This window comes from Anas acuta, chromosome Z, assembly GCF_963932015.1.
Source record: "Anas acuta chromosome Z, bAnaAcu1.1, whole genome shotgun sequence".
Lineage (NCBI taxonomy): Eukaryota > Metazoa > Chordata > Aves > Anseriformes > Anatidae > Anas > Anas acuta.
The window spans coordinates 30,690,179-30,716,467 of NC_089017.1; the positions used below are offsets into that span (position 1 = coordinate 30,690,179).

The following is a 26,289-nucleotide window of genomic DNA, read 5'->3' on the forward strand; positions in this document are numbered from 1 at the left end:
AGGTACAACAACTAGAAAGAAGATGCAAAACTATTGAAGGGGAATTAAAGAAACTGAAAGAAGTAAATAAGGACTTATTGAAGGAGAAAAATGATTTAAAATCGTCTTTAAAAGTGCAAAAGGAGGATGCAGACACAAGAGAAAGAGAGCTGGAAAAGCTACTTAAGCAGATTTGTGAAATAAAAAGAGACAACACAGAACTTCAGGCAGTGATTGATGAGCAGGAAAAAGAAGCTACTTGTTTGAAGAGGCAAGTGGCAGAAGCTAACAGGTTGAGAAAGGAAAATGAAGATTTGCTGAGTCAAACGCAGGAGCTGAAGTGTTTGCTGGGTGAAGCCAAAGCAGTGGCAACCTCTGGGCAATGTAATTGCAAGATAACAGGCACCAAGGTTAAATTAAAAACAGCCAAGAAAAAGAGCTCTTTGGGACATCATGGAGCTTTTCTCAAACAGTCCATCAAGGTTATGAGTAATGTATTTGAGAACTTCTGTAAGGACGGCTGGGAGGATGTGAGTGAAAGCAGGTACGGCTCTCATTAACTTAGCCCTGTAGAGGGGACACTGTGCATATGTAAAGCACTAGCAAATGGAGATTGAATTTCAACTACTGTTGATTTGGTATTCAAAAAAAATACTGTCAGATCCTTTGAAATATCTTGGGAGGTCTTGTTCTGAGCTTATTGACTGAAATTTGCATGCAAAATTAGCCACAACTGCATGAGTATTTGAATAGGTGCCAGGAAACCCAAAAGAAGGCAATGCTTGATTTCTTCCAGTGATGCTATTTTCATGCAGTCATGAGGCTTGAAATTGACAGTTTGGCAGGTTGATTTAATTTGCTGGCCCTTTGCATATTCACCACTGACAGCTAAGGATTCCCAGGCAAGCCTACTAAGTCAGTTTAGTTATCTTGTGACATGCCGACCCGGGAGGAGAAACATTTTTTCCCCTTAATTTAGTTAGATAAATTTTGAATGACCCATTTCAGCTTGCTAGCAGATGTCTACAAGCTGTTTAACATCCTTTAAATTAAGAACCATCCACACTAATTATTTCATGTATGTTTTATGCACAGTCATTGTACTAACTTTAATTGAATGATGGTTAAAAATTAGTTCTTTAAAGGTAATTGTTACTGCATAGAATCTCAGTCATGAGTCACAAGGCCCTCAGAAAATTGCACTGGCAAAATTCATAAATGTTTAGGATTTTTACTTTTGCTTCTGTGTGTCCACACACACTTGAAGCCAGTAGTAAGCCCCTATGTGACTGTGTATAACACCGTTTCTTTCAATACTTTGTACTAAGAGACATGTAAAGAAATTTCTTAAGGCTATATTTACCCCCAAAATACAGAGAAGCTAGCAGAGATAAAGAATATGGAATCTTCTTTGTAGCATTCACATTGGCTTTGTATGTCATATGGAGCAAATCAGCAGTGGCAAATGAAGCCCCTCTGCTGCTTCTCCCCATGCAAAATAGCGGATCCTGAACACAGTATCTGGAGAGAGAAAACAAATTAAATGCTATGTAATTTGTCCATTGCTGTCATTAATATCAAGCTTGTTTGTTTTTCTGTTTAATTTAATCCCGCAGATCTGATTTTACAGAAAAAAATATATTATTTTTTTTTTCTGTTACAATTAATGAGCTTTTTATTCAATTTACTGTGTTTTGCTTTTTAAGAACAAAATTCAACGAATTGTCATTTCAAGTTGAGTTTGAAATGAAGTGAAAGTTATCTGTATGGCTTTGTTTGCTGGCTAGGCATAGGTATCCTTACTGTTTGATAATTATACAAGTATCAGGTTAGGAAATATTGTCATAAATAAATGATTTATTGTCATAAGTCATAATGAACATTTTCTAAGGTGATATTTCAAGGTGTCATTCCCAACATCTAAGGGATATATCTTCATTTAGAGTCCTCTTAGTATGATTAATAAATACTATTCTTTATCAATAGTAGCAGTCTCTGAATTTCTAGATTCAATCATTTCTTTTTCTGAATAAAACATTCCTTGTAAGCATTCAAATTAGAAAAAAAATACACACAGTTAGAAATATTTCTATTCTACTGCAGCACATTTGAAATACTATATTGGTTTCTGGTTTTGCCACTCAATAAGACATACCCGTATGTCAGTACAGGTATGGGAAAGGATAAACATGTTCCCATATAAACTCTTCATTTTCAGGCCTTTTAAGTGGCTTCCACCTGTAAATCATTGATTTTCACGATGGTGCAACCTAGTTTGAACTCGGTTGTGCCTTTTTAAATGCCTTGGTTTCAAAAGTAACAAATCAAAATTGCTTTCAGTCAAGAGATTCCTTCAGAAATGCGTTTGCACAAATGGTGATGAATAACCATTGATGATATAGAAGGTGATATGTCCAAGACTTCGTATTTTAAGAGAGACTTTACTGATTCAAAAAAAAAAAAAGGTAATCCGAGGCAAGGACATGAAAAACTGGAAATTAAGAACACATTGATATTTTAACAACAGATAAGTTTAAGGAGAAATTTAAAGTAGAACATAGGTTTCACATCCAGTTTCTCTGTCTGGCATGCAATTTAAATAGGAAGAATGCTGAGTTCACAGAATTTAAAAGCACTCCAAAGGGGTGCTAGGTAGAGATTTCAATGAGGTACAGTTTCTGAGTTTGTCTCAGTCAATGCTACAAATAAAGTTCAATTGAAACAAAATGTTATTCAATGAAGTATTGTGCATTTTCTTGATTTCCTATCCAATGTGAAAATGAAGGAGAGAGGAAACTTTGTGTATTTTAGTCCACCATTCACCAACTAGAAGTACTATCAAGCAGTTCTTCATGTGTCACTTTTGTAGACTAACAAAAGCAGCTGTTTAAGAAACAGATAATGTCTGAGAACTCCATGCATTGTATAGTGAAACTTATTTTGTCTGGGTTGACCTGATACGACAGATTACTTCCTTACTATATTTCTAAATATCTGTTGAATAAGTCAACTTATTACCTTTAGTACTGTTCGCATTTTATATTAGTTTCTCTTTTTTCTTGCATGTGGTATTTTCTGTGTGCTTGCTTATTGGCTGTTTGGAACTTTTAAATGAAATTGCTAATGTTTAGCTTAATTTTGTTTTGTTTTCCCTGATGTGCTGTTCTAGTGACTCTGAAATACCAGCTTCTGAAACTTTGGAAACAGTGATTATGAAGACAGTGCAAAATATTGATCCTGTGCCAGACAGAAGTAAGCAACAGGGAAAAAAACAAATACAAGACAGTCAAAAGCCCTGCAACATTGCTCATTTAGAAGGCAAAAGGCAACGGTATAATAAAAAGGTATATAATGTAACTTGTTTTGTTCTCCTGTGCAGAGTATTGAAGTTTAATTGTTAGTATTATGACCGCTGTTCCCCTCATAATTAATTTGACTCTCATTGTAAACTGGAAAGAAAATCTGCTTGCAGGTATTCAGTGGGTAGATTTTCATTATCATTTAGAATATTTTCTGAACAATTAGTCTGCAAAGAATTTGGAGGATATATCAGGGGTGTAAAAGCTGATTAAAAAATGTAAACCTGCTGTAAGCTAGTCCTGCTGTCTCACAGTCAAGACAAAGAATGCCTCAGACATCCCATTAAGCTCTTTAATTCTTCATTAAGCTATACAGAACAGGGTGACATAGCCTGTAACAAAGAAATAGCAACATCTCTGTCTTCCTCTAGCAAAATGGTGTGATTACTAATCAGACACAAACATCTTTCTGTTAATTTGGTGTGTTCAGAAAGAGTTGTCCCCATCTTGGATGGTTTTGGCTCTAGCTCTGTTCAGGAGATTCTGTTTAGAGCAAAGTGTGCTTTCAGCTTCTGCTTAGCCCACTTACATTAATTTCTGGGGTTTGAACCCTTCGTCTCATTCCTGACATGTATATGCTACTTTCTGACAGAACAGGGCCAGCTGGTTGTTTCCCAGATCTTTAGAAGCTCCATACAATCTGTAACAGATGACTCATTTTTGGACTCCAGAAAAGTATCTAATAATTTTTCCCTCCTGTGTTTGCCCAAATAAATTACTTTAAATCATGGAATTTAAAACACAAGCAGACACTGTTAGTTCTTAGTTCAAGAAATGGGATACTGAATAGCTTGCTGCTGTTTGAAAATGACCTTGAAATTCTTTACGTACAGTGATAAAGAGTTTGGAAACAGATTACCTTTTCTTAGTTTCCAAATTTTTAAAATAAATACAAACTCTCTGGTCTCATTATATGTTCTTGATTGTGTGTATTTATGAGAAGATGTATTTTTCTGTCAGAAAAGCTGGAAAATTGAAAATTCTTCTGCAACTATCTGTTGGTATGGAATACACAATATTCCATCATGAGTATATAATATATGTGAAACTCTGTCATAGTGTCCTACTCCTGTTACCTCCTGCCACCATGAACTGAACATCTACAGGACAGGGCATCCAGCTGAGGCTGGGCTATCTAGACACAGCCAGTACCTCTTCTTTTTGCTTGCATTGTATTTGCTGTCTGTTCCTATTGGAAAAGACAGAAGTATTCTGATACACTTCTTTAAGAGACTGGGGGACCTGGAGCATGCACAAGAATTATCTCAAGAGTGCTAAGCAGGTATGTATGCTTCAGTGGAGGTTCAGGAGAAGCACCTGAAAACATGTCTTACTGTAAAAGTATGGAAGACGGCACTGAAAAAAGGTTTAGCATTGACAGTTCTTGGTGTTCCTTGCACCATAGTAGGCTTTTTACCAGTATTGCAAACAGCAAAAATTATAACAAAAATCTTAAATCCCTTCTGAGGGAATCACTTCAGTTGGGTATGGTGTTCTCACACAAAAGGCCAGAAAAGCTCCTGACACAAAATTTGTAAGTGCTGAGCTATGTCTGTTGTTGGAGGTGAGATTGGTAATGGCACAAAGTCTTTCTCAGTTTTGCCCCATATGCTGTAAATACATAGTACCCTGTGAGGTATCAGGAGTCATTGACACTCTCTAAACTCATTAAGTTAGCAGAGCTGTGGCCTAGAGTGGAGATAGCCATCTTCTCACTGCAGCTATGTATGGTTATCAGCTGAGAACTCATGTCTGCTTGACATTTATATCACCATCTCAGACCATCACTGGTCATACCTTACATGTCTTCAGTGCTGTACATGGCTCTAGCCATGCTGATAGGGACTTAGTACGAGTGTCCATTGTTGCGTTTGAGACACAGGAAAAAATACAATTGATTAAGAGCATTCCCAAAAGAGACAGACTTTTTTTTTTTTTTTTTTTTTTTTTCCCCATGCACATCCTATTTGCTTGTCCTTCAAATTATGTGGAAATTGTACAAATCTAGAATTCATGGCTAAACTACCATGGAATGTTGTTACTTTTTTCAATGCAATTAACAGATTATTCATTCCTAATTACCCTTATACATTTGATGAAAAGGTACTTTTATTAGTATTTCCAGAAATGCGTTGCATTATATCACATAGAAATTAATTGGATCAACTGAAAAATTTGATAAACTTTGCAAGCTTCAGGAAAAAACATGTTTCAAAATATACCAAGCATTTAAAAGTGAAGGAACTAGTATGTTGATTTTGGTGTAAGCCATGCTCATTCTTCGGCCTCTGTTTCTGTTATTAAACATCTTATGGGTTCAGGAAATACCTTATTTTTCAAATAGAAACATAATTAAAAGATACGCAGTTGATTTTTGTTGAACTGTACAAGCACAGGTTTGCATTAGTTGATGCACTTATATTCATGCATCTTCCCATTATGAATTAGTGTCTAATCCGATCTTATCCCTCTAGAAAAAATATCACTATTCCTTTTAATGCATTTAAATATCTTGAAAAAAAAAGGATATTGTAGGTTTTCAAATAGTACACATCTTTTTGCATACGAATAAATTCATACCTTATCTAAAAAAAAATACTGTAGATATTAACATGCACTCCAATTTCTTTTTGGGGATTCTTTGGAAGGGGTTATGATAAACAGTTGTTTTTTTTCCACATTGATGGGAAAGACATAAATTAGTGCTCTTTGTCATCTGATGGTGTAAAACTGATTTTCAAATTATAATTCAGAAGAATTTTTTATATTTTTGAAAATAATTTTTGATGTTTTGATTAAAACTGGAAAATGATGCAGTTTTGTGGCTGGTGTGCCATCAGGAAGAGATAGTAAGCTTCATGCTTCTGTTTTTTATTTAGATCCATTCAAAGAATAAGGACGTGGAAAAGTTGCAATCCAAAAGGAAAAAGATCTACTATCTCATAACAGCTTATCCATCATTTCTAAGAAAAGGTAGGAATATTATATATTTTTGGCAAGTTCATAAGTAAGATTGACAACGAATTCCTGACTGATGTTTCAAAACCTCATCCATTATGTTACACAAACTCGGTTTCTATTTGTTGCATGATTTTCTTGTTTTAAATTTGCATGAGCACATTTTCAAAGCTTCAGGTCATTATTTTAAAATGAAATTGTCTCACAAAAAGTGACCATCAAATATCTTTTAGGTCAGTAAAGTTGTTTTCTGTATTTACTAAATCCTGCCTATTGAATCTCTTGACAAAACTAATAAGGCTTTTCATTGTTTCTTGTTCTTACTTTCCCTCTGTGTCCAACACAGTCAAGGAACAAAATGAACTGCATTTTGGCTTAGACCTTAAAAAATCTGTTACCAAGTCTGTATTTCTGGTAATACCAATCAGAAGCTAGAGCCATATATAACTTTCAAGTCCTTGTTGAGTTTGCAGAGTTGGCACTTTAGAAAAGAAACATCAAGCATTTACAGGTTAAGTGAATTAATTTCTCAGTTCACTTACTGAGAAGCTTTGAGTATGGTATCCTAGAAAAGTATTTTATAGGCAAAAATAGTATTCTGAAGGGCTAGAGGAACATCAAAAATCATCATGTTTATGATGGTCTGTTGCTTTAGTAACATGCTTTTTTATGTTTAGAGAACAGAACAAAAAGGAGAAATAGCATTTTCCAGAAACCAGGCTACTCTGCTGCTCTACTGCGGGAAAGAATTAAGTCATTGCAGCAACAGATAGCTGTTTTACAGAGTGAAAAAAAGACAGCAGTATCTTCTGTGAAGGGATTTAAAGAAGTGAATGAAAAACTAACAACTCAGCTACATTTGGCTGATCAGAGACTTCAAACTAATAAATTGACTATACAGGTAAAGTCCTCCTCATTATGGTGCCTTATAATGTTCAGTTTAATTCTGTTATAATTTTGTGGTGTTCTGATAACATTGTGTGTTTCTTAACTTATGATCAATATTATGAAATGCTATACATTAGCATGTTTTCTATGAGACAACGAATCAGTTGTTATATACAGGCCTGATAAACTATTTTAACACACTTCATTAGTCCTTCTGAAAAATAACATGTTTTCACACTGATATTTTACTTCTGTTTGAATGGTGGAGAGAAATTCACCTTCAGGTTGTTGTCTGAGAATTTTCCTGGGAATTTGGTCAGTCCACTTGAACTAGCACCCTTTCTCCTATAAAGAGAAGTCACTTCTGGAGAAACCATTTCCATATGCCCCACAAAAGGAATACTCAAGGCAACTGGAGTTTTCTTCCAGAAGGAACTTAAACCAGTTCTATATAAACCCAGTTTCTCTGTCAAGGTAGAAAGCTACAGAATATGATTTATGAAAACAGAGACTGACAAACTATTTGGTTAACAGCCCCCAAAATGCCAGCTTCCTTATTTACATCAGTCTTCATTCCTACTTAATCCTTTCCCATACTATCATTCCTTTCAGATTTTCCCCATTCTCATTTATATATATGTATTTTGTGTTAATCTATATGCAGCTCCTCAGCTGGAATTCTTTTCTATTCATACTGTAGTGATTGGCCTGCCCTTTATAGAGCTGAATCAACAAACACTTTTGCAGTAATTGTCTCCTGTTGGTCACACACACATCCTGCTTCCAGAATTATAGTGCTACAACAGATGGACTTGCTGGAAGGAGGCAGACATTAAAAAAGAAATCAAATCCCCTCCCCCTCAAACTTCTCTGCATTTCTCTCTTTGCACAGAAGGCAGAAGCAGTATCAGGAGCAGCACTTCTCACTTTCTTAGGGCTGGGGAACTGCTAATTTCTAGAGAAGGAAAAACCTCATTTCTGTTACTCGTTTTGCATAACCATATATATGTAATGAATTGTTCAAAAATAGTTTCCAAGGTCATTGGAACCAGTGGAGATCTGCCTATCTCACAAATAGTATCATAATGTAAAGTTTCATGGACAGTATAAACTTCACAGAGAGTTATGTATAAGTAATTTAGATAGAATATTCAACTTGCTCAGACATCGTCATGATTTGCCTTCCTAGAAGACTACACCTTAGGCATCCATAGGAGAGCAATGTGGGAAACAATTTTTTTTTTTTTTTAAAAAGGCCATTATCAAGAAACTGTGTTAAAAAAAAAATGTATGAAGGTAAGTCTTGTTGTAATGTAAAAGACTGACTCAAAGCAAAATAATATGTTCTTAGAAACTAATTTTCTTTCACTGTTCTTTTGGAAATTTTTTATTTCTTTAAAAAAAAAAAGATTGGTCAACTGTCTATTTAAAGGGTGGTGCATTCTAAGCAAAATTAAATAAATGTGTTGCAGGTACTCGAGGAAAAATCTTTATTAGGCATGCACATTTTTTTCCTTCTCAGCAACCGATTCAAATTCCCTTTCTTATAACTAATTACTCTTCAGGTGCCATAGTAGTGCTACCAAGTGGGAAATTTAAAGCAAAGGCTTGGGCTACTTGCCAAGTGAAAATTAAGGAGGTAAAGCACCTACACAGTCACTGCAGGGTACATGCATGTTTTAGAGAGAGAACCATGATACAGACAGATCAAATGATTGCAAAGCACACCTTTTTTTTTTTTTTTTGTGGTGGTGGTTTGATTGTTTTTATTAGTGTTATAAAAAGAATGCTATCTAGAAGTGAAGTTTTAAGGTATTGCAAGTGGAATTCTATTTTTTAAAACATTTTATTCATTATTAAGAATACTGTTTTCATCATTGTTTCTCCTCAGTGTTCCTGTTAACTTTAGGTTCTGGAATTATCTTGCACAGGTAGAAGATAAAAACGAAGGGAACAAACCAAGAAGTAAAAGATTTAGGCAATCTGTGGATTCAGGGAGACTCTTACACACTTTAACAGTGTCAAAGTAACTAACATCCAAATATAACTTCTGTATGTAATCATGCTCCTGGGTAATTTTATATTAACAGCAAACTTGTGATGTTGGGCTAAGGTAAGTGTAGTGTTTTAGTAACTTAAACATCAACATCATGGACTTGGATGAGGTGTTGCCTGAATTTAACTAAGAAAATAAATCCATTAGGAAACAAGGGCAGATGTTTGTGCACTCAGTTCTTTGTTATAATCCTCAAGGAATCTAGTGCTAGAAGATTGACTCTGGATTTAGGATTTAAATGTTCCAGATGTTCATATCGAGACATTTTACAGTTCATACAACCTACGAACTGTCTGGCATCTGTTGATTTTCAGAATATATGTACATATGTAGTTTTGTGTATTTTTCTTGGAGATACACACACACCTGTATTTACGTTTGTTTTTCTTTGTAAGAGTTAGGAGTTCTGAATTTTTAGTTTATTTTTTGTTTAGCCTTACTTACTTTTGTTTAGCATTACTTTGCAGTAATGTCAATTTCTTGCTTTGTTTTGTTTCTGCAAAAGCAATTCTGTGCATATTTCTGCAAAATGACTTTAAAGTGTCTGCACATGTGAGAATCAAAGCTTGCATTCTCCAAGGATTTACATCAATACTGAGTCAAGACCGTCTGTTCAGAAGTACAGTAGTTACATTTTGCAATCAGTGTATAGAAATCACAGCTGGAGCTGATACTTAATGTAGAAGCAAAGGGATTTAGCATTTCCTTAGTTTCTTAGGAAAAACATCAGAAAGGAATTGTTAGAAAAATCCAGGATTTATTTTTTTTCCATAAGATTTATTCCCCCCTACTCATTTGTATCACTATGTGACTGATTATAAAAATAGTCTATTTATTGCATACAGCAGAGCCGTGATAATTAGTGTTATGCAGTAGGTGTCATTCTTGTTGGAGAAGTTCAGATGAAATTTATTGATAAAAAAGGAAAATTGTATGCAGGTTGTCATTAGCACTTACCTTATTAAAGTTGTGGCCACTCATAGGTCTACTTCTGAAAGGTACCGTAGGATCTTTTGCATCATATTTCCAGTTTCTCAGGTGATGTCATAAATGCATTTCTTAACAGAAAGCCATAGACATTTGCAAAGTGCTTGTATAAGGATGCTTCACTAGGAAACATGGATCTCAAAAGATGGAAACAAGTCAAACAGCCAACCACTGACAGGTCCTTTGGAGTGGATGGCGTGAAGGTTTAAGCAATTTTTTTCAGATGCATTCTTGCAGATATACAACTACTTTTTTGATGAGTTGGATTTTTTTTAGAAGTCTGTGTATGTTTTGGCTGCAGCTCAGCTTTGGGATTTTTTTGTGATAGCATCTATAGCGTTATAAACGTCTCTCTAAACTTTGTTTAAACTGTTGAAGTTTCTATTTTCTTCGAATTTTGAGGGAACATTTCTTTTTCCTGAGCTCTTACTGGGCTTTTTAAATACAGTTTGCTTTTAAGACAAAAGCGAAGTTGATCTGGTGGATTATCTCAAGAACAGAAAGGTGTAAGCATTAAAAGCAAAAAAGAATAAGGCTAGAAAAAGCTTTATGTTTTTAAAAATATGTTCGTGGCTTTCTCTACATATTCTCTTGACTATTGTTTGCTGCTCAGTTTATCAGTGAACAGCTGAGAATTCAGAGCTGCATCTGTAAATTCAGCAATCTTCACTCTTCTTATCATACCCAGATATGAGTAATAACCAATTTAGCATTATTCAGTTACTTCAAAACAAAGAAGAAACTGATGATGAATTTAGATGCATTGTAAATTACTGACTTAACTATTGTTTACACAAAGATTTCACTTTAACTTAAGTTTTCATGTGGAGTTTTTCATTCTATAAGTTTATTATTTATTTACATTATAAGTTTTGTGTGTCTGTTTTCTTTAAATTATAAGGATTCCTAGATTTTAGGAATAAGCCTGAAATTACAAGCTAATTTTTTTAAAATTATTCATCAGTAAGTCAAAACTGCTTCTTGAACTTCCTCACTTTTGTTCAGTAGAATTGTAGCAAATACATAAACATTTTGAAAACTTCTGGTATCTTTTAAAATAAATATTGTCCCATTAGAAGTTCTTCTAAACATGTCCAATTCTTTTAACGTAAACACTTTGAAGATTGAAGTGTACAGATCCTTCTGTGTCTGCTGTGAATAGCAATGGTCTTGGTTAATATGCAGGTATGATAATCTTTAGGAACAATATTCAAAAATAATTAAATATAGAATCTGAAAAAATCAAAATAGCACATTTTCTGTTTTACTTATATGTACATGTAAAATTTAGAAAAAGTGTAAAGATAAATCAGAAGGGTTAATAGTATGATAAAATAGGATATACTGCTTGACCTTTCAAGAGTTTGTAAATACAATCTAAAACAGCAGAGATTTACCTAATAAAACTATGTTCAAGTGGGAGGCTGAGGTCTTCTCAAAACTTACCTGTATGTGAATAGTATGTTCTTCTGAAGTCATACTACAGTTATCATTTTGTGTGAAGGCCTAGAAGAGACCTCTTTGATGGCACAACAGACAATTCAAATGTCAAAACATACTATCAGTTTATGTGTTCTTGAGAGAAAGCCATTCTTCCTGGTCTTGCCACAATGTTCCAGACCTAAATGACAATACTGCCTATGAAAATTGTCTATTTTAAACTTCACTCCTATGGATTTTAAGTTCTGTTTCAGGACCCTGCTCATAGTTTTTGAGGACTTGGCTCTAAAGAGAATAATAGATTCTGATATATCATAAATTAAACAAGTGACATTTAGGTTTACTAGAGTTTTTCTGAGCCTAATAAATTGAAAATCAGGCTGGGATGTCAGACTTATAAAGGCTAGAAACAGAGACAGACAAAGCTCTCTGATACTGTGAGCCTAAAATTCTCCTCTTTCTATTCATAGTCCAAAATTCTACTAAGGATGTAATAAACTAGCTGTTTAGCTAGTTAAATGTATCTGGTCAAATTTCCAGTTCTTTAGTGAGGAATTCTCTGTATAATTTTTCCTCTAGTAAACAACTGATTCAGCATTGCAGCTGGTATAACACAGTTCTCAAATTTCTATTTTCTATTCTGTCAGAGAAGTCAACTTGGAAATAAAATGAAGAATTGCTAAATGGTAAACATGAAAGTAACTGCCCTTTTAAAATGTATGTAAACCAAAAATATCTTAGCAAATTTTATTGTTTGTTGCACTGCAAACTTTACAACATTTTGAAGTTGGTTCCTTTAAAGAACTACACTGTAAAATATATTTATCATGAAATTGTGCTTTCATTACAAAACAAAAATAAAGCAAAATACCTTTTACATTTCTATTGATCTCTGAAGAAAAATTACAATAAATCTGTTGAATTATTGATGAACAACAGTTGAAGTACATTGCATGTAGGAAATGTGTCTCATTCATAAATTAAAGAGAACAGTTGGCATGAACTGGAACTATGAGAGTTGTTTTATATTGCTGTCAAAATGAAATAACTTACAGATAGGTAAATTCTAGAAAAATATACTGTAAATAAAAAATTGTGGAGACTACATGAAGTTCATAGAATATACTTAACACCAATACTGTGTATTATTTTATCATATCATATAGAAATTCTAAATGTTATGCTGCTATACTAAAAGAAAAAACCTGCATCAGGATTAGCATATCCTTGTACTGTAACAAATATAGGTAGTATACATATCTTTAAGCATATTTAATATAAACATCTGATAGTATAATACAGTAATATGCATGTGTATACATATTACAGTAAACACTGGAAGATACTATAAGTTTAAAATTTAATATTGTAATATGGAAGGTATACTGTAATTTTTTAGTTTATTGGTATCATGTGAAATGTAGCTTACTTTTCTCCACCTTCCATGTGATTCAATCAACCATTCTTTGTACAGTGAATCCTACCTTATTACTAGACAAAAAACAGAACTCATTTCAAATTTTTTAACCCCCAAATTTTCCTGAATAAGATACCATGTGGGACCTGGAAAAGCTCAACTAACATTGACACGATAGGATTTCCTTTTGTCCTTCCTTTCTTGCCGAGTTGTTCTTCTGAGTATCACAGAATCACAGAATCACAGAATTTCTAGGTTGGAAGAGACCTCAAGATCATCGAGTCCAACCTCTGACCTAACGCTAACAGTCCCCACTAAACCATATCCCTAAGGGTAATATTTGATGGAAATATTTTTTCATTTAACCCTCAGTGCATATTCCTACAGTTTGCATCTTAATGTACTTAGGACAGCTCTTGTTCATGACAACTTTTTTAAGACCTTAACACCTTAATGATTTCCTTCCTTGTACGAGGCTTTATATATACATGTTAAATACCTAAGAAAACACTTCACATCAACTTTAAGAATTATTTTTAATGCATTGTATTTTTTTGTCACCTTCATCCCTTCTTAAAAGTATTTTTAGTTCTAATTCAGCTCAGGTAAAGACAGTTGTCTGTTGTTGACTCTATAAAAATGATGTACAGTAAAAAGTCTTATACATGATATTTCTATGTAATTAGTTTTAAAGTTTTCTTTGTAATGACAGTAAGAAGTAAAATAAAAAGCCACACACTTACTCTGCTTCTCTTTTGGAAAAGGGACTAAATACACAGTATAAGAATATCTTCATTGAATTCAGTGTGATCTGCTCATTTAATTAAAGCTAAGCACTGAACTAGACTGGGTTCTGTCTATTATGTGAAGTTCTGTGGGTGTTAAATGGTTTTATCAGATAATATTTATTCACCATCAAGTCTCACCAAAAAAAAAATAAAAAAAATTAAAAACCAAAACCAGCACATTGATTTGGGAATAATTCTTTATTTCTTAAAGCGAGATTACATTTCACCTATGGCAGTCCGTTTTCCTTACAGATTGCTATGGAAAAAATAGTGTGGGTTGCAGTTGGAACAGTACTCTTATGCTTGTTCACTGGAGTCCCCCAAAAAAGTATTAACACTAACTGCCATATTAACTATTAAATTGATTTACTAACAATTTCATGCATATGCTTATTTCCATTGATTTTTTTTTTTTAAGTTTCAAGATCTCCAAGGTTGTAATACTTATGGTAAAAATGTATTTTTTGACTGTAGAGGTGCATGTATGAGGTCTCCCTGTGGTAAAAAGTTCTTTTGCATTTTGAAATTACAGGGAAGAAATTACTTTAGAGGACATAGCTACATTTATTTACCTTTTTTAATATTGCAGAGTTAGTATACTGATACACTATGCAAGCATCTGTTTGTACCATTCTGTGGGTGCTACTAAAATGCAAGAGATACATGTCTTGGTTTCAATCAGCCGTATACTGTGCATGTTTGAATCTCCACTTGTATGTAATTGCCTGCTTAATGTGTCCGATTTTTACCTAACAGTCTCTTTTCACATTCTCAGAATAAGTAAAAGTTTTCCTGATTATTTAAGTATGAAAAGTTTTCAGAAGTCATGAGAAATTGGGGAAACACTTTTTCCTTTTTTTATACTGTGAACGTTAATGGATTTTTAAATCCTTCCCATAAGTGTTTTACACTGTGAACGTTAAAGGATAAGAAGGCCTATATAAACAAATATCCAAGGGTTAAAATCATTTCCTTTTCTTCTGTTCTCCTATTACATGCTTTTACCTTGCTTCTCATTCTTTAGCTCCTGTCCTAATCAATTAAATAAATTTCCGTCTCTGGGGAGATAAGGAGCATAATGTAGGTAGAGAAGGGTGTTCAGTATGGTTAGGTAAATATATGTAATATGAATTATTAAGAGGCAGTCTTATTCCTGATACGAGGAGGTGGATTTCCTAATAAGTTGAAGGAGCAGGGGCATGGGATTAAGAAAATGGTTCTAGGACCTGAAAGTATCTAGAAGTTTTATAAGCACACCCAGTTACATTTTGTGTCCCTGTGCTATGGTGATTAATTTTCTTCAGTGATCTTCACCATGTTTCATGTAGTATATGAATTGGGGTTAAATACTGTCACATGGTACACAGAGTAGATTCAATGTGTCAATTCATATCTTAAGGTTAAATCAGTACATATAAATAGTACTAAATCACTTTCTCTAGCTCAGAATCTCACGTACCATGAAATTAATTTTGTTGATCCCTCACATGAATGATAACATTATTTTTTTCCCAATAATGGTTTACACCTTATGCATCAGTTCCATTTGGATATGCTATGAAATTTATGACAGTCTTTTTGCTGTTTGTTTTAGAGGTATAATCTTTCAGTCATTTTTTTTAAGCTAGTGACAACTTAAAAAATCCAAGTCAGTGCAGGAGGATATCTTCAGTCATTGACAGCTATTCTAAACTTTCAATTATCCACCAGACACTGGCTAGAAGTGTGGATCATTATGACCTCACAACAGGGTTTTTAATAAGAAAATCATTACATCAAAATAAATCACTGCCCAAATTCATGTTGAGCAAAGCTGAATGGCTGTCTCCTTGGAACCAGGAACTCTGAAGAAAGGTGAGAAGTAATTACCTAGTAGGTAATAAGTTGAGCATAAACTCCCAGTGCCATTGTGATAAACACTAGCGTGTTTTTTTTGTTTATACACCAAGAATATATGAACTGGAGACTGTGTAATAGGAGCAGAGAGAATACATTTTCCTTGTCTTTGGCATGATTTGGCTGCTTCTAGAGTACTGTCTAGCTCCAATACCCAGAATCCAAGGAAGAGGTTGAGGGAAGTAAACATCATTCGAAGACTTATGGGAAGGATTTAAAAACATGACATTCCAGAGAGCAATTAGAGTTTATAAAAGAGGAGGTTAAAAGGTAACTCCAGTTTAAAAATCTAGGAAAAAGAAAGTAGTTTCTAGATTCTTTAATCTAACAAAGGAAGACTGAAAAAAAAAAAAAAAAAAAGATTCTGTTTTCTTTCCATACTCATACTTGATATGAGGACATTGCAGGCCATGTATAACAAAAATTGACATAGAACTCATACATTTTGGAAGATCTATGTCAAAGCTTTGCACCATTACATATCATCCAATTCTACCATTGTTTCCCCCTTATTCATGACTTCTGCTTCAGATTTGAGGAACTGTTGTGAAGTAAGGACATTTTGTAACGTAAAGATATAATACAGGTTATTAAAATTGAGAATATTGGAAAGTATATATTTTCAGGTGAGATTTGGGGTAAGAAAACAGCTCTCATATTGGACAATTAATCTAAAAATGAATTAGAAGTCAACTGCTTGTGTTGAGCAATGGGTAGCCTTTAGGGATAAAAACACAAACATGTTCTATAGGAAGAAGCATGGAAAAAGAGCAACAGACAGAGAAAGGATATGTTTAATAATGTGAGCTGAAAGCATGAAAAATACAAAGAGGAAGATATGTCCTCTGCTTTAGTAACACTTTTGGTTATCAGAAGAATTTTGGGGAGAAATGCATGTACTTCATAGAGCAAAGCTAAGCAAAAGTATTTTTGTGATGAAATTCAGAATGCATTTAATTAAGTGCTGTGGAGAAGAGATGTAAATATGGACAATAAACTTACGAAAAGTCAAAGCAGTGCTTTATAAGGGTCTAACTGAAACCAAGGATAGATGTTATAATGATCTTAAAATATCAGTTTGTAAAGAAGAGAAATTCTGAGGCAGAGGAAGTATCCTGTAATAGTTTGGATTGCAAACTCACCCAGTTCCCTCCCCACCATGGGCAGGGACACCTCCCACCAAACTAGGTTGCCCAAAGCCCCATCCAACCTGGCCTTAAACACTTCCAGGGATGGGGCATCCACAGCTTCTCTGGGCAACCTGTGCCACTGCCTCACCATCCTCTGAGGGAAGAATTTTTTCTTTGGAACAAATTTGTCTTTTCTAAGCCTACCCTGTTTCGGTTTAAAACTGTTATCCCTCATCTTGTCGCTACACTCCCTGATAAAGAGTCCCTTTCTAGATTTCTTCTTGGTCCCCTTTAAATGCTGGAAGGAAGAAGTCATCACTACTCAGAAACACCAAGTCATGGCACAGGGAAATCGATAATGAAAAAAAGGGAATAAGCTAAAAGAAATGAATGTTCCATAATGAGCAATAGGAACATTCAAAGAGATTCTTCTTCTAGAAGACTCTTCAAGATTCTTATTCAAAGAGATTCTTCTTTAGCAGAAGAAATATAAAAAGAAGGAAAATCTGCATTTGTGGTGTAGTGTATACGTAGTTGAGACTTTAATTGTTCAGTACAGCCCGTTAGATTCTCTGGCTACAAAGCTGAGAGAAGACTAAAGGTCTTTCACAGAAACATAGAATTTTCGAGGTTGGAAGGAACTTCTGGAGATCATCTATTCTACCCCCCACTTTACCTCCCCGACTCAAGTAGGGCCCAGAAGAGGTTGTCCAGAACCATGTCCAGATGGCTTTTTAATATCTCCAAAGAGGGAGACTCTACAACCTTGCTCAGTCACCCTCCCAGGAAAAAAAAAAAAAAAGCATTTCCTGATGTACAGACAGAACGTCCTATGTTCCAGCTTGTGTGCATTGTCTCTTGTCCAGTCGCTGTGCACCACTGGGAAGAACCTGACTCTGCCTTCCTTCAGATATTTGTGCACATACGTAATATCACCCCAGAACCTACTCATCTCCATGCTAAACAGCCACAACTCTGTCAGCTTTTCCTAGTAGGAAGTAAGCTACAGCCTCTTAACTCCAGCCATTCCTTGGACTCACATATGGCCCTGTCTCAGTCTTTAATTTAGGTAGTACATAGCTTGATGAGGAAAAATCTGAATATATAAAATTAGATAAACATTTTAAAAATAGTTTTTTCATATTCCTTAGTCCAGATGTAGGTTTGACTAAGGAAACATTTTTTTTAGTGAGGTATTAGTGAAATATTTAGATGAGAAAGCATTTAATTCTAATTGATAACAGAGTAATCTTTTTTTGAGTGACCCTTCTTTGTTACAGGCTTGGCTTCCAAAGCATCAAATACTTACTTTTCAAATTATTGTTTGTGAAAAGTAAAAACTTTGGCAGAAAATAATAAAAAATACAATTTACTATGAGAAAAAATGGAAATGAATTTTGATAGAGAATGATTTCAATTAAAAAGCTGGAGATTATGCACTTGAAACAAAAAATTTTGGAAGCTCTCTTTTGACAAATAAGGTTAAGATAATCTTGAGAAAGGCTAAGCAGTAGGAGACATACATTTCCATTGTTTCATTATAAAAACCTGTATTGAGGCCTGAAACTAGAGGAAGTTTACTTCCTGTAATTTACAGTCTTCTCTACTTTGAGTAGATTCCCTGAAGAAAACAAAAAAGTCATGTTGTATATTTAATGAAAATTAAATTGTTACGAAGGCTATAAGTATAATTTAAACATAGAATAATTTTATTGGTGCACACTATAATATATATTACTGTATACAGTTCAAAAGATGCTACAGTAAATGCCTCAAAAGATTGACTATTGGACTGTCCTGGCTGTGTTTTTATTCTTTTGTCAAGAAATGTAAAATTTTAAATAGTGTCATTTCCATTATTCAGCAGCTTCTTTGTGATATTTGTTCTTACTTTTCATAAAAAGGAGTTAAAAACTTCTTTATATATACAAAAATGCATTTTCTTATTTACATATACTCACTGTGTATCTCCAGACTTGTCTTTGCACTGGCAGATTTTGTAGTAGACATCCTGTGTAGGGTATTCAGTTTATATATGTCAGATCCTCAAGGGCCATGGCTTTTGCCAGATGAAGCACTTTTGATTTTGAGGCTGATGAAACACAGTGCTATTATTGATCTGTGCATGACACAGCCTGTCTCTCTGCTGGCAGAGTGTAGCAACATTTATCCAGGAATTTGTGAAATGTCACTCGGATCATGTTCATAAGGTAAACTGTGCAAAAACCAGGATCCAAGCAGAGAATCCATGAGGAATTGGACGTGACTCTCTTACTCCTTTGTCCTATCTTCTAGGTCAGGCAAAGTGCTACTTGTTAAAACAATGTCTGTGTTTTATATCAGATGTTGAAAAAGTATGATTATCACTAGGAACACCCTGTACAATATCGTTGTACTGTTGTTTTACTCGGTATTTTAGGTCACTTGGGAAAACAGTATTTTAAGTTAGTGAAGGTGATCTAAACATTGCTAGTCTATAATTTCTGTTTGTAAAAGAAAATGACAGTTCTTGTATGCTTCCAGCTAGGAAACTCTGCTATTCTCTAAAGAATTTAACTTTTCTTGCTTCGCTTTGCCTTTAGAGATATGGCAATGCATGTTTGTCATTAGGATGTCAGGAAGCAAAAGTGGTCACAAAGCATGTGACTGTTTCTGCGAAAGTACTGATATTTGCATGTTTTATTTCTTTATAAATCATGATTGAATAAGGCTGCCCAGTTTTGTTAGTAGCAAAACCATAAGTCATGAAAATTAAGTTAAATAATAAAAAAGCACGCTGCCATATGCTGTTTACCTATTAGTAGAGGGTCAGATGTGACTTTTTGAGGCATTTGTGGTAAACAGTGTTTCAGCTACAGATTCACCGTTAACTGTGAAGTGAATGTTGCACTTTCTCATTAAAAATACAATATTTAAAAAAAAAAAAAAAGGTTTTAAAGTGTGAAAAATAACATCACCACAAAACCATGCAATTATTATTTTTAAGCTTCTATTTCTAGGAGAGATATAACAATAACAATCTGAAAGCTAGCCATGAAGGAAAAATAATTATTGTTATATTAGCCACCAGTTTCAATTTTAAGCATTAAGGTAATTAGAAAGTTTTCGAGATCATTTAATTTCAAAATACAGTTCCTAGTTAAAGAAGGAGGAAACGGGTGTTGTTGAAGTTTAAGGTTTGAGTTTTGCTATTTTATATTCCAACTATAACTGATTTATTTTATTTCTGTAAGATAATTTCTGTAGTTTGAATTTCACAATACCAAATCAAGATTTACCTAATCACTTGAGTGGCAACTCAAGTTGTTGTTGTTGTTTGGTTGGTTGTTTTTTTTGTCTGTTGATTTTTGTCATGCTTTGGTTTGGTTTGGTTTGTTGTGTGGATATGTATGTTTATGTTGCAAAGGTCTAAAGGCTGGCCAAATACGATTGTTTCTTTCTGAGAAATGTGTGGATTGTATTTCATAGCATAAAGGCTACCTGCAAGTCAAATCTACCACTCTTCATAGTAGAAACATTCACAGCTTATCAAGTGTTATTTTTCACAGGGGATATTTATTTTGCTACTTAGCACTGGTGAGGCATTCTGTGAGATGCTGTATCTTATTTGGGCACCACACTTAAAATATACATATTGGAATAAATCTACAGGAATTTTAGGAAGTGTTGAAGATGCTACCTATGAGAAAAGATTCAAGGAAAGTAATTCCTGAAATAACAGATCGATGATAAACACTGGTGGAGTGTAATAGGTCCCTTCCGATGTGTAAAAGATTATTTTAAAAGGCTAATGGTCAGTATATGCTTCTGTCTCTTTTAAGGTAAAGCATAAAGAAATAGACTTATTTATTTCATGAAGGATTATTGATATCTATGACAGATGTTCTCACTCAGAGGGCACTGAAAACTGCAAATGGTTGCCATGGGCATTTTTGCAGTTATACCAAAATTTTCAGGGGTAGTCTACTTACATTGCTTTGTGCAAGCGCTAAATGTAATATATTCATGACATCATTTCCAGTTTTGGTCTTGCAGTACTTAATTTTTTGTCCTCTTCTCATTCTCAAAATGGAACAACTGTTTTTTACCTACCTAAGACTGGAAATATATCTTAATACTGAAGAGTATAAACAATGGCACTTACAGCTATTCTCCATAAACTTTTATTTCTTGAATACCAAGTTCACCTTTTCTCTCATGCAGTTTATTATTCTTTGGTTTCTAGTAATACCTATCATTAACCAGAAGGGCCCATAACAATAGCTCCCACACCTTATTCTTGGGGTAATTATTTCAGAAGGAAGTATATCCTAGAACTCTGGATTTAGCTTTATACTAAAAGAGGGTGGATTTAGATTAGATACTAGGAAGAATTTTTTTTGCTGGGTGGGGGGGGGACTGGCTGTGTGAAGCACTGGCACAGGTTGCCTGGAGAAGCTGTGGGTGCCCCATCCCTGGAAGTTTTCAAGGCCAGGTTGGATGGGGCTTTGGGTGACCTGGTGTAGTGGGAAGTGTCCCTGCCCATGGCAGAGAATGTTGGAATTGGATGACCTTTAAGGTCCCTTCCAACAAACTGTCCTGTGATTCGGATATTCTGTAAACTCTAGGTTGCAGAGTTTTTTTGAGCTCATCCAGAGTTAAGCAGGTAAATCTTCTTCACTGGTTCAGCACTGTAAAGCATCAGTTTCCTGTACTTAACCCTGCTTGTCTACTGATCCCACGATGAGATTTCTCTTTCTAGTTTAATGAAGAAAAAGAATTGGTCTTCTGGGAATTGGCTCTTATTCCCACAATCTCTTGGTTAAGTTTGTGTCTGTAAAGTTATTGCTCATACTTTTTTGTCCTGTCTACTCCCCTTCACTTGAAGACGTATCCATAGCCAGGAGTGCAAACCAGAAAAGCACAGCCTCTCACATTACTGTACCAAAGAAGACATATAAACCTTTGGGATTCATTTGATGTTTTTTCATCTTTCTGGGCATAAAGGATTAGGAGCAAAGAATTAAGACATCAACAACAGTAGAAATGTGTTAAGAACTAAGACTACTTTTGAGACCAAAAAAAAAAAATAAATCTTATTTGGGTTCTATGCATGAGATTCCTTTTCTGTAGCATGCTTTCCTTGTGATTATCCTCATTTTTCTCTGTCTTGGGCCCTGGTTGTTTCAGACAATGAATAATGGCTCACAGGATTTGTTGGCATCCCTACAGAAGTCAGACAACAATACACTTCTTTTTACACTAAGGGAAGAGTTTTTATACTTTTGAAGCCACGTATGTGTGCCTAAACTGCCTGGACTTCCTAGACCTACTGCTAGAGAAGATAGGATAATGTTAGTACTTCTTGCTGATGCTCTGCACCATCTGATTTGTTATCCCGAAGTGTCATTGGCAATTAGTGAAGCAGTCATGTACTCTTCCCATAGTTTGTGTTGCGTTCAGGTTCATTTTACGTCACTCTGGCTACCTTTGATGCCTAATGTGGCAAGAAGTTCTTTCTTGGTAATGGAGACTGTATGGCTAGCCATACCGTGTCTCATGAGATTCAGAGGCACTGGAAAAGACTATATACTGTTTGTTGTCTGAACTGTGCCTATGCACAGTTTTCTGTTCATTTGGAGATTCAAAGGTGGTCCTGTGATCTTTGGGCTGTTATGTGCATCAAATAGAAATGTATGAGTCAACCTGTATATTCTTCCTCAGTGATGCAAGCAGAACAAAATGAGGGAAATACTAAGAGATGGCAGTTGTAGATCTGCTTGAGGCTGGATCCTTGGATTGCAGGGATCTGGCACAACCACAATATTGCCTTCAAATTATTCATGTATGTGAAAAAAATTAATCACCCAAATGAGTCACACTGTTGATCATAATTATGATATAGGGAAAATACATTTCAGTTTATGTATTAGCCAGAAAATAGATCTTCTCCTTAAGGTCTCTTCGGTACGTTAATATATAACAGAAGGAATACTTTACCCTAAAATGTTCACCTATGTCTGTTGTTCTAGTTGGGGTTTCAATGATAACATATAATACAAATTAAAGATAAGACTGTAGGGGTTCATTTACGAGAATCCAGGGATGAATTACCGCTTTAAATTAAATGCAATACATTCTAGAGTTAATTTTTAATGCAATTAGTGATTTTGAAAAATATCTCCTATCCTGATATCCCCCCCCCGCCAATGTCTGTCATCAACTTCCTCATACTCCTTAGAACTGCCTAGCAATATGCCTTTATTTTCTTACAAGGAAAATCAACGTATAGTATATTAATATTTATACTGTATTACCTTTATATGACTAGAGAAGTTCCAGACTCTTCTATCTTTCATTTTCCAGCTCTTTGTTGTGTATCTATATTTTTGACCTGCTCTGTGAGAACCCTGAACATTTCCAGTAATTAAAATTGTTAATTTAATGAAAAAAAAATAATAATAATAAAGCTCCTGAGGACATTTTTTTCAGCTTCTATTGACTGTGGAAGCAGTTACAAATTATTGTATAAATTCAAACCTACATATATATTAATACATTTTGTTTCTCAGATACTGCAACCCACCTTTGATAATATTTTCTAGTACTTTCAGTATTTTTATCTCAAAATACCCATATGACAACTCCAAACCTTTGTGTCTTTTAAAATCGATTTCTGTAAGTTTACAGAAAACAGTCTTTAACAGTTTAAAAATTGAGATTTAAGTAAATGAGAGCAATATTTAAAGATGAGGCCAGAGTATGGTAGATGGAACAGCTTTCCCTACATCACAGAATTCCTGCCCACTCACATTGAGATGCAGAAATATTTCAATAGAAAATGGTTCACTCTCTAAAACAGATGGAAATGAGGAGAGGTTAAATTAATATTTCACCATTCTTTCAGCTGTTTAGTTTCTTTCTTGGTTATATTTTCTTTTAAAATAATTTTTAATTTTTAAAGATATAAAGCTGTATGCTTTTGGAAATAAGCACATAAATAAAAAGAAAGTTTAAAAACAGTCTTTAAAATAGCATTTTCAGTTTGGTTTCATTCTATTTTATGTGAGCTATACGGAAAACAGATGGAAGCATTATTAATTTTTTCCCCCAATGAGTTTTAGTGCAGCATATTTGTATGTGTTATCTGAAACATATGAATACTTAGTATTGCTGCTGTTAAATTCGTAATGAGTTGTAGGGATTGTGAAATTCCCTGACTGGCTCTCATGCAAGTAGTTCATTTGCAGTGCTTAGATGTGTTAAGAGTAAGCAGGGGGAATATGGCAAGCACTATCCCTGACCCTAGATGAAAAATTCAAATTTCTAGCTTTATGAGTTTGCCCCAACTCTCATATCTGGTGAAAATCGGATAAATACTGTGTAACCCTGCAAAAAATCTTGCAGTAAAACCTGGTCCTAACTATAAAAGATTGCATGGATTCCCTGTCTTCATTTAAAATTTTCTAGTCTCTAGAAAGGTGTGGATATTTTGCAGTAAATGTTATACATCTGATATAAGTCTTTATTTGTATATACCAGTAGCTAAGGTGCTCAGGCATATTAGGTACTGGAGTACCTAAGTCAGTATGTATTTGTTTAACTAGCAATGGTAAATACACGCTGGTTTCCTATTTCCACCATAGCTTCACAACTTGCTTGCTAGGGTGTTGTGTCTGTGTAGAAGTAGTTCAAATAAGTTAAACTTTAATTATATAAGATACCGTATAAAATACTTTAATCTCAAATATTTTTCATTCTAAGGAATATATATTTTTTTGAGTTCTTTAATTTATGTGGAATAGTGAAGGCCTTTAGGCAAGGTCCTACCCAATTGTAACATCTGTATATTGTGACAGTTTGCATCTTCACACTGGAAACTGAATTCCTACAAAAATTAAAGTACATAGTTGAAATCATATAATTGATCATAATGAAAATGCTTATATAAATAGCATTACATACATGGCTAATAGTTCTTATATTCCTTTGAAACTTGCAAGGACAGATGGAGTGCTGTATCTGCTTTAGTATGAAAGCAAGATAGTGTTCTTAATATATACAGAAATTAGGCATGAGATACAGCAGTATTTACTCATAAAGAGATATGAAACTGAAACTGATCGAAAATGCAAGCTGAAATTGAGTTGCTGCAGGTCAATAGCCTTAAATTTGAATTGCTGTTTTATACAGATGAAATTTTTCAGAAGCATTTTCATCATATGAAAAAATTGTTACCTAGATTATTACAGTTTCCCTGATTTTCCATAATTTGAGAAACCATTTTGTGCACAATATGCAGTTGTATACTCGGGCTTCTCAGTTGCTTATAACAATAGATGATTTGTTGGAGAATTGGGCCCAGAATGATCCGTTTATACATGAGTGTTTGTATGTTTCTCTGGAATAGATGTAAATGCTTTGGTTTTGATCTGTGTGGTATTATTGTCCTTTACAAATGTAAAAATAAAATAAAAAAGTGGACCTATCTGCACTATTTTTTTTTCATTTCATAAAATGCCATAGCTAGACCAAATATTGTAACACTAAGCTTTTTTAAGTTGTAGAACGAATTTTAATTTTTTATGAACCTCATTTTGATACAAAGTAGCTACATTAAAATTACATTAAAAGTTTTATGAAGTGATGTACAGTAAATGGCCTTTATAAACAATGATTACTCTTTGTTTGATCAATACTAACACATGATTAGAAAGACATTCAAAGACTTTTAAAGAGTCTTTATTTGTTGGCAATAACACCTGTATTTCCAAGAATAGTTGAGTTTGCATTTTGTGTGTGTTAAATGGCAGTTCTGAAGATAACGGTGTATGTTTTACTTTTATAAAGCTGATGAACTGTGATTGTGTTACAGTGACATTATCAATAGGACAACTGTATTTTTTCTTTACTAAAATAACTGAGATGAAAAATATGCCTCTTATCTGCATGCTGATATCTGTATTCCTCTGCTGGGAACTAATTTAAACACTTCATGAAAGATTGACATTTTCAGTGCCTTAAACATCCTTAAAAGCTGCTTTGTTCATTGCAAACCATATTTAGTATGACCTCATAATAATGTAGCACACCTCAAGTGTCATGCCTGTCTTTACTATGCACACTGGAGCTATGTTCATCTATACTAGACAACTGCACTTCAAGGAAAGTTTTTTTTTTTTTTTTTTTCTTGATAGGCAATTAGCAGTAATTAGGAAGATTCACCTCAATAAGATGTCAACATGAGATTGTTTAAAAAAGTTGAATGTCAGTGGCTTTACAGGTTTTTTTTTTTTTTTTTTTCTCTGACACATAGGTATGGCATATGAAACATGAAATGTTAATTTAACTTTTCTGCTTATTATTCATGCACAATATTATTTTGTCATTCAGATACTACACTGACAGAGTG

At 34.2% G+C, this 26,289-nt stretch overlaps 1 protein-coding gene across 6 annotated transcripts in view; it reads left to right on the forward strand.

Annotated features, from left to right (window-relative positions):
• Positions 1–26,289, forward strand: part of CNTLN (centlein) — a 202,699-nt gene that overhangs the window by 133,620 nt on the left and 42,790 nt on the right. For all 6 annotated transcript variants that reach the window (XM_068667749.1, XM_068667754.1, XM_068667751.1 and 3 more), the window contains 4 exons: positions 3–523; positions 3,149–3,323; positions 6,218–6,311; positions 6,974–7,197. In XM_068667749.1, the coding sequence (XP_068523850.1) occupies positions 3–523; positions 3,149–3,323; positions 6,218–6,311; positions 6,974–7,197 (1,014 nt within the window). The remainder of the gene's footprint in view (positions 1–2; positions 524–3,148; positions 3,324–6,217; positions 6,312–6,973; positions 7,198–26,289) is intronic.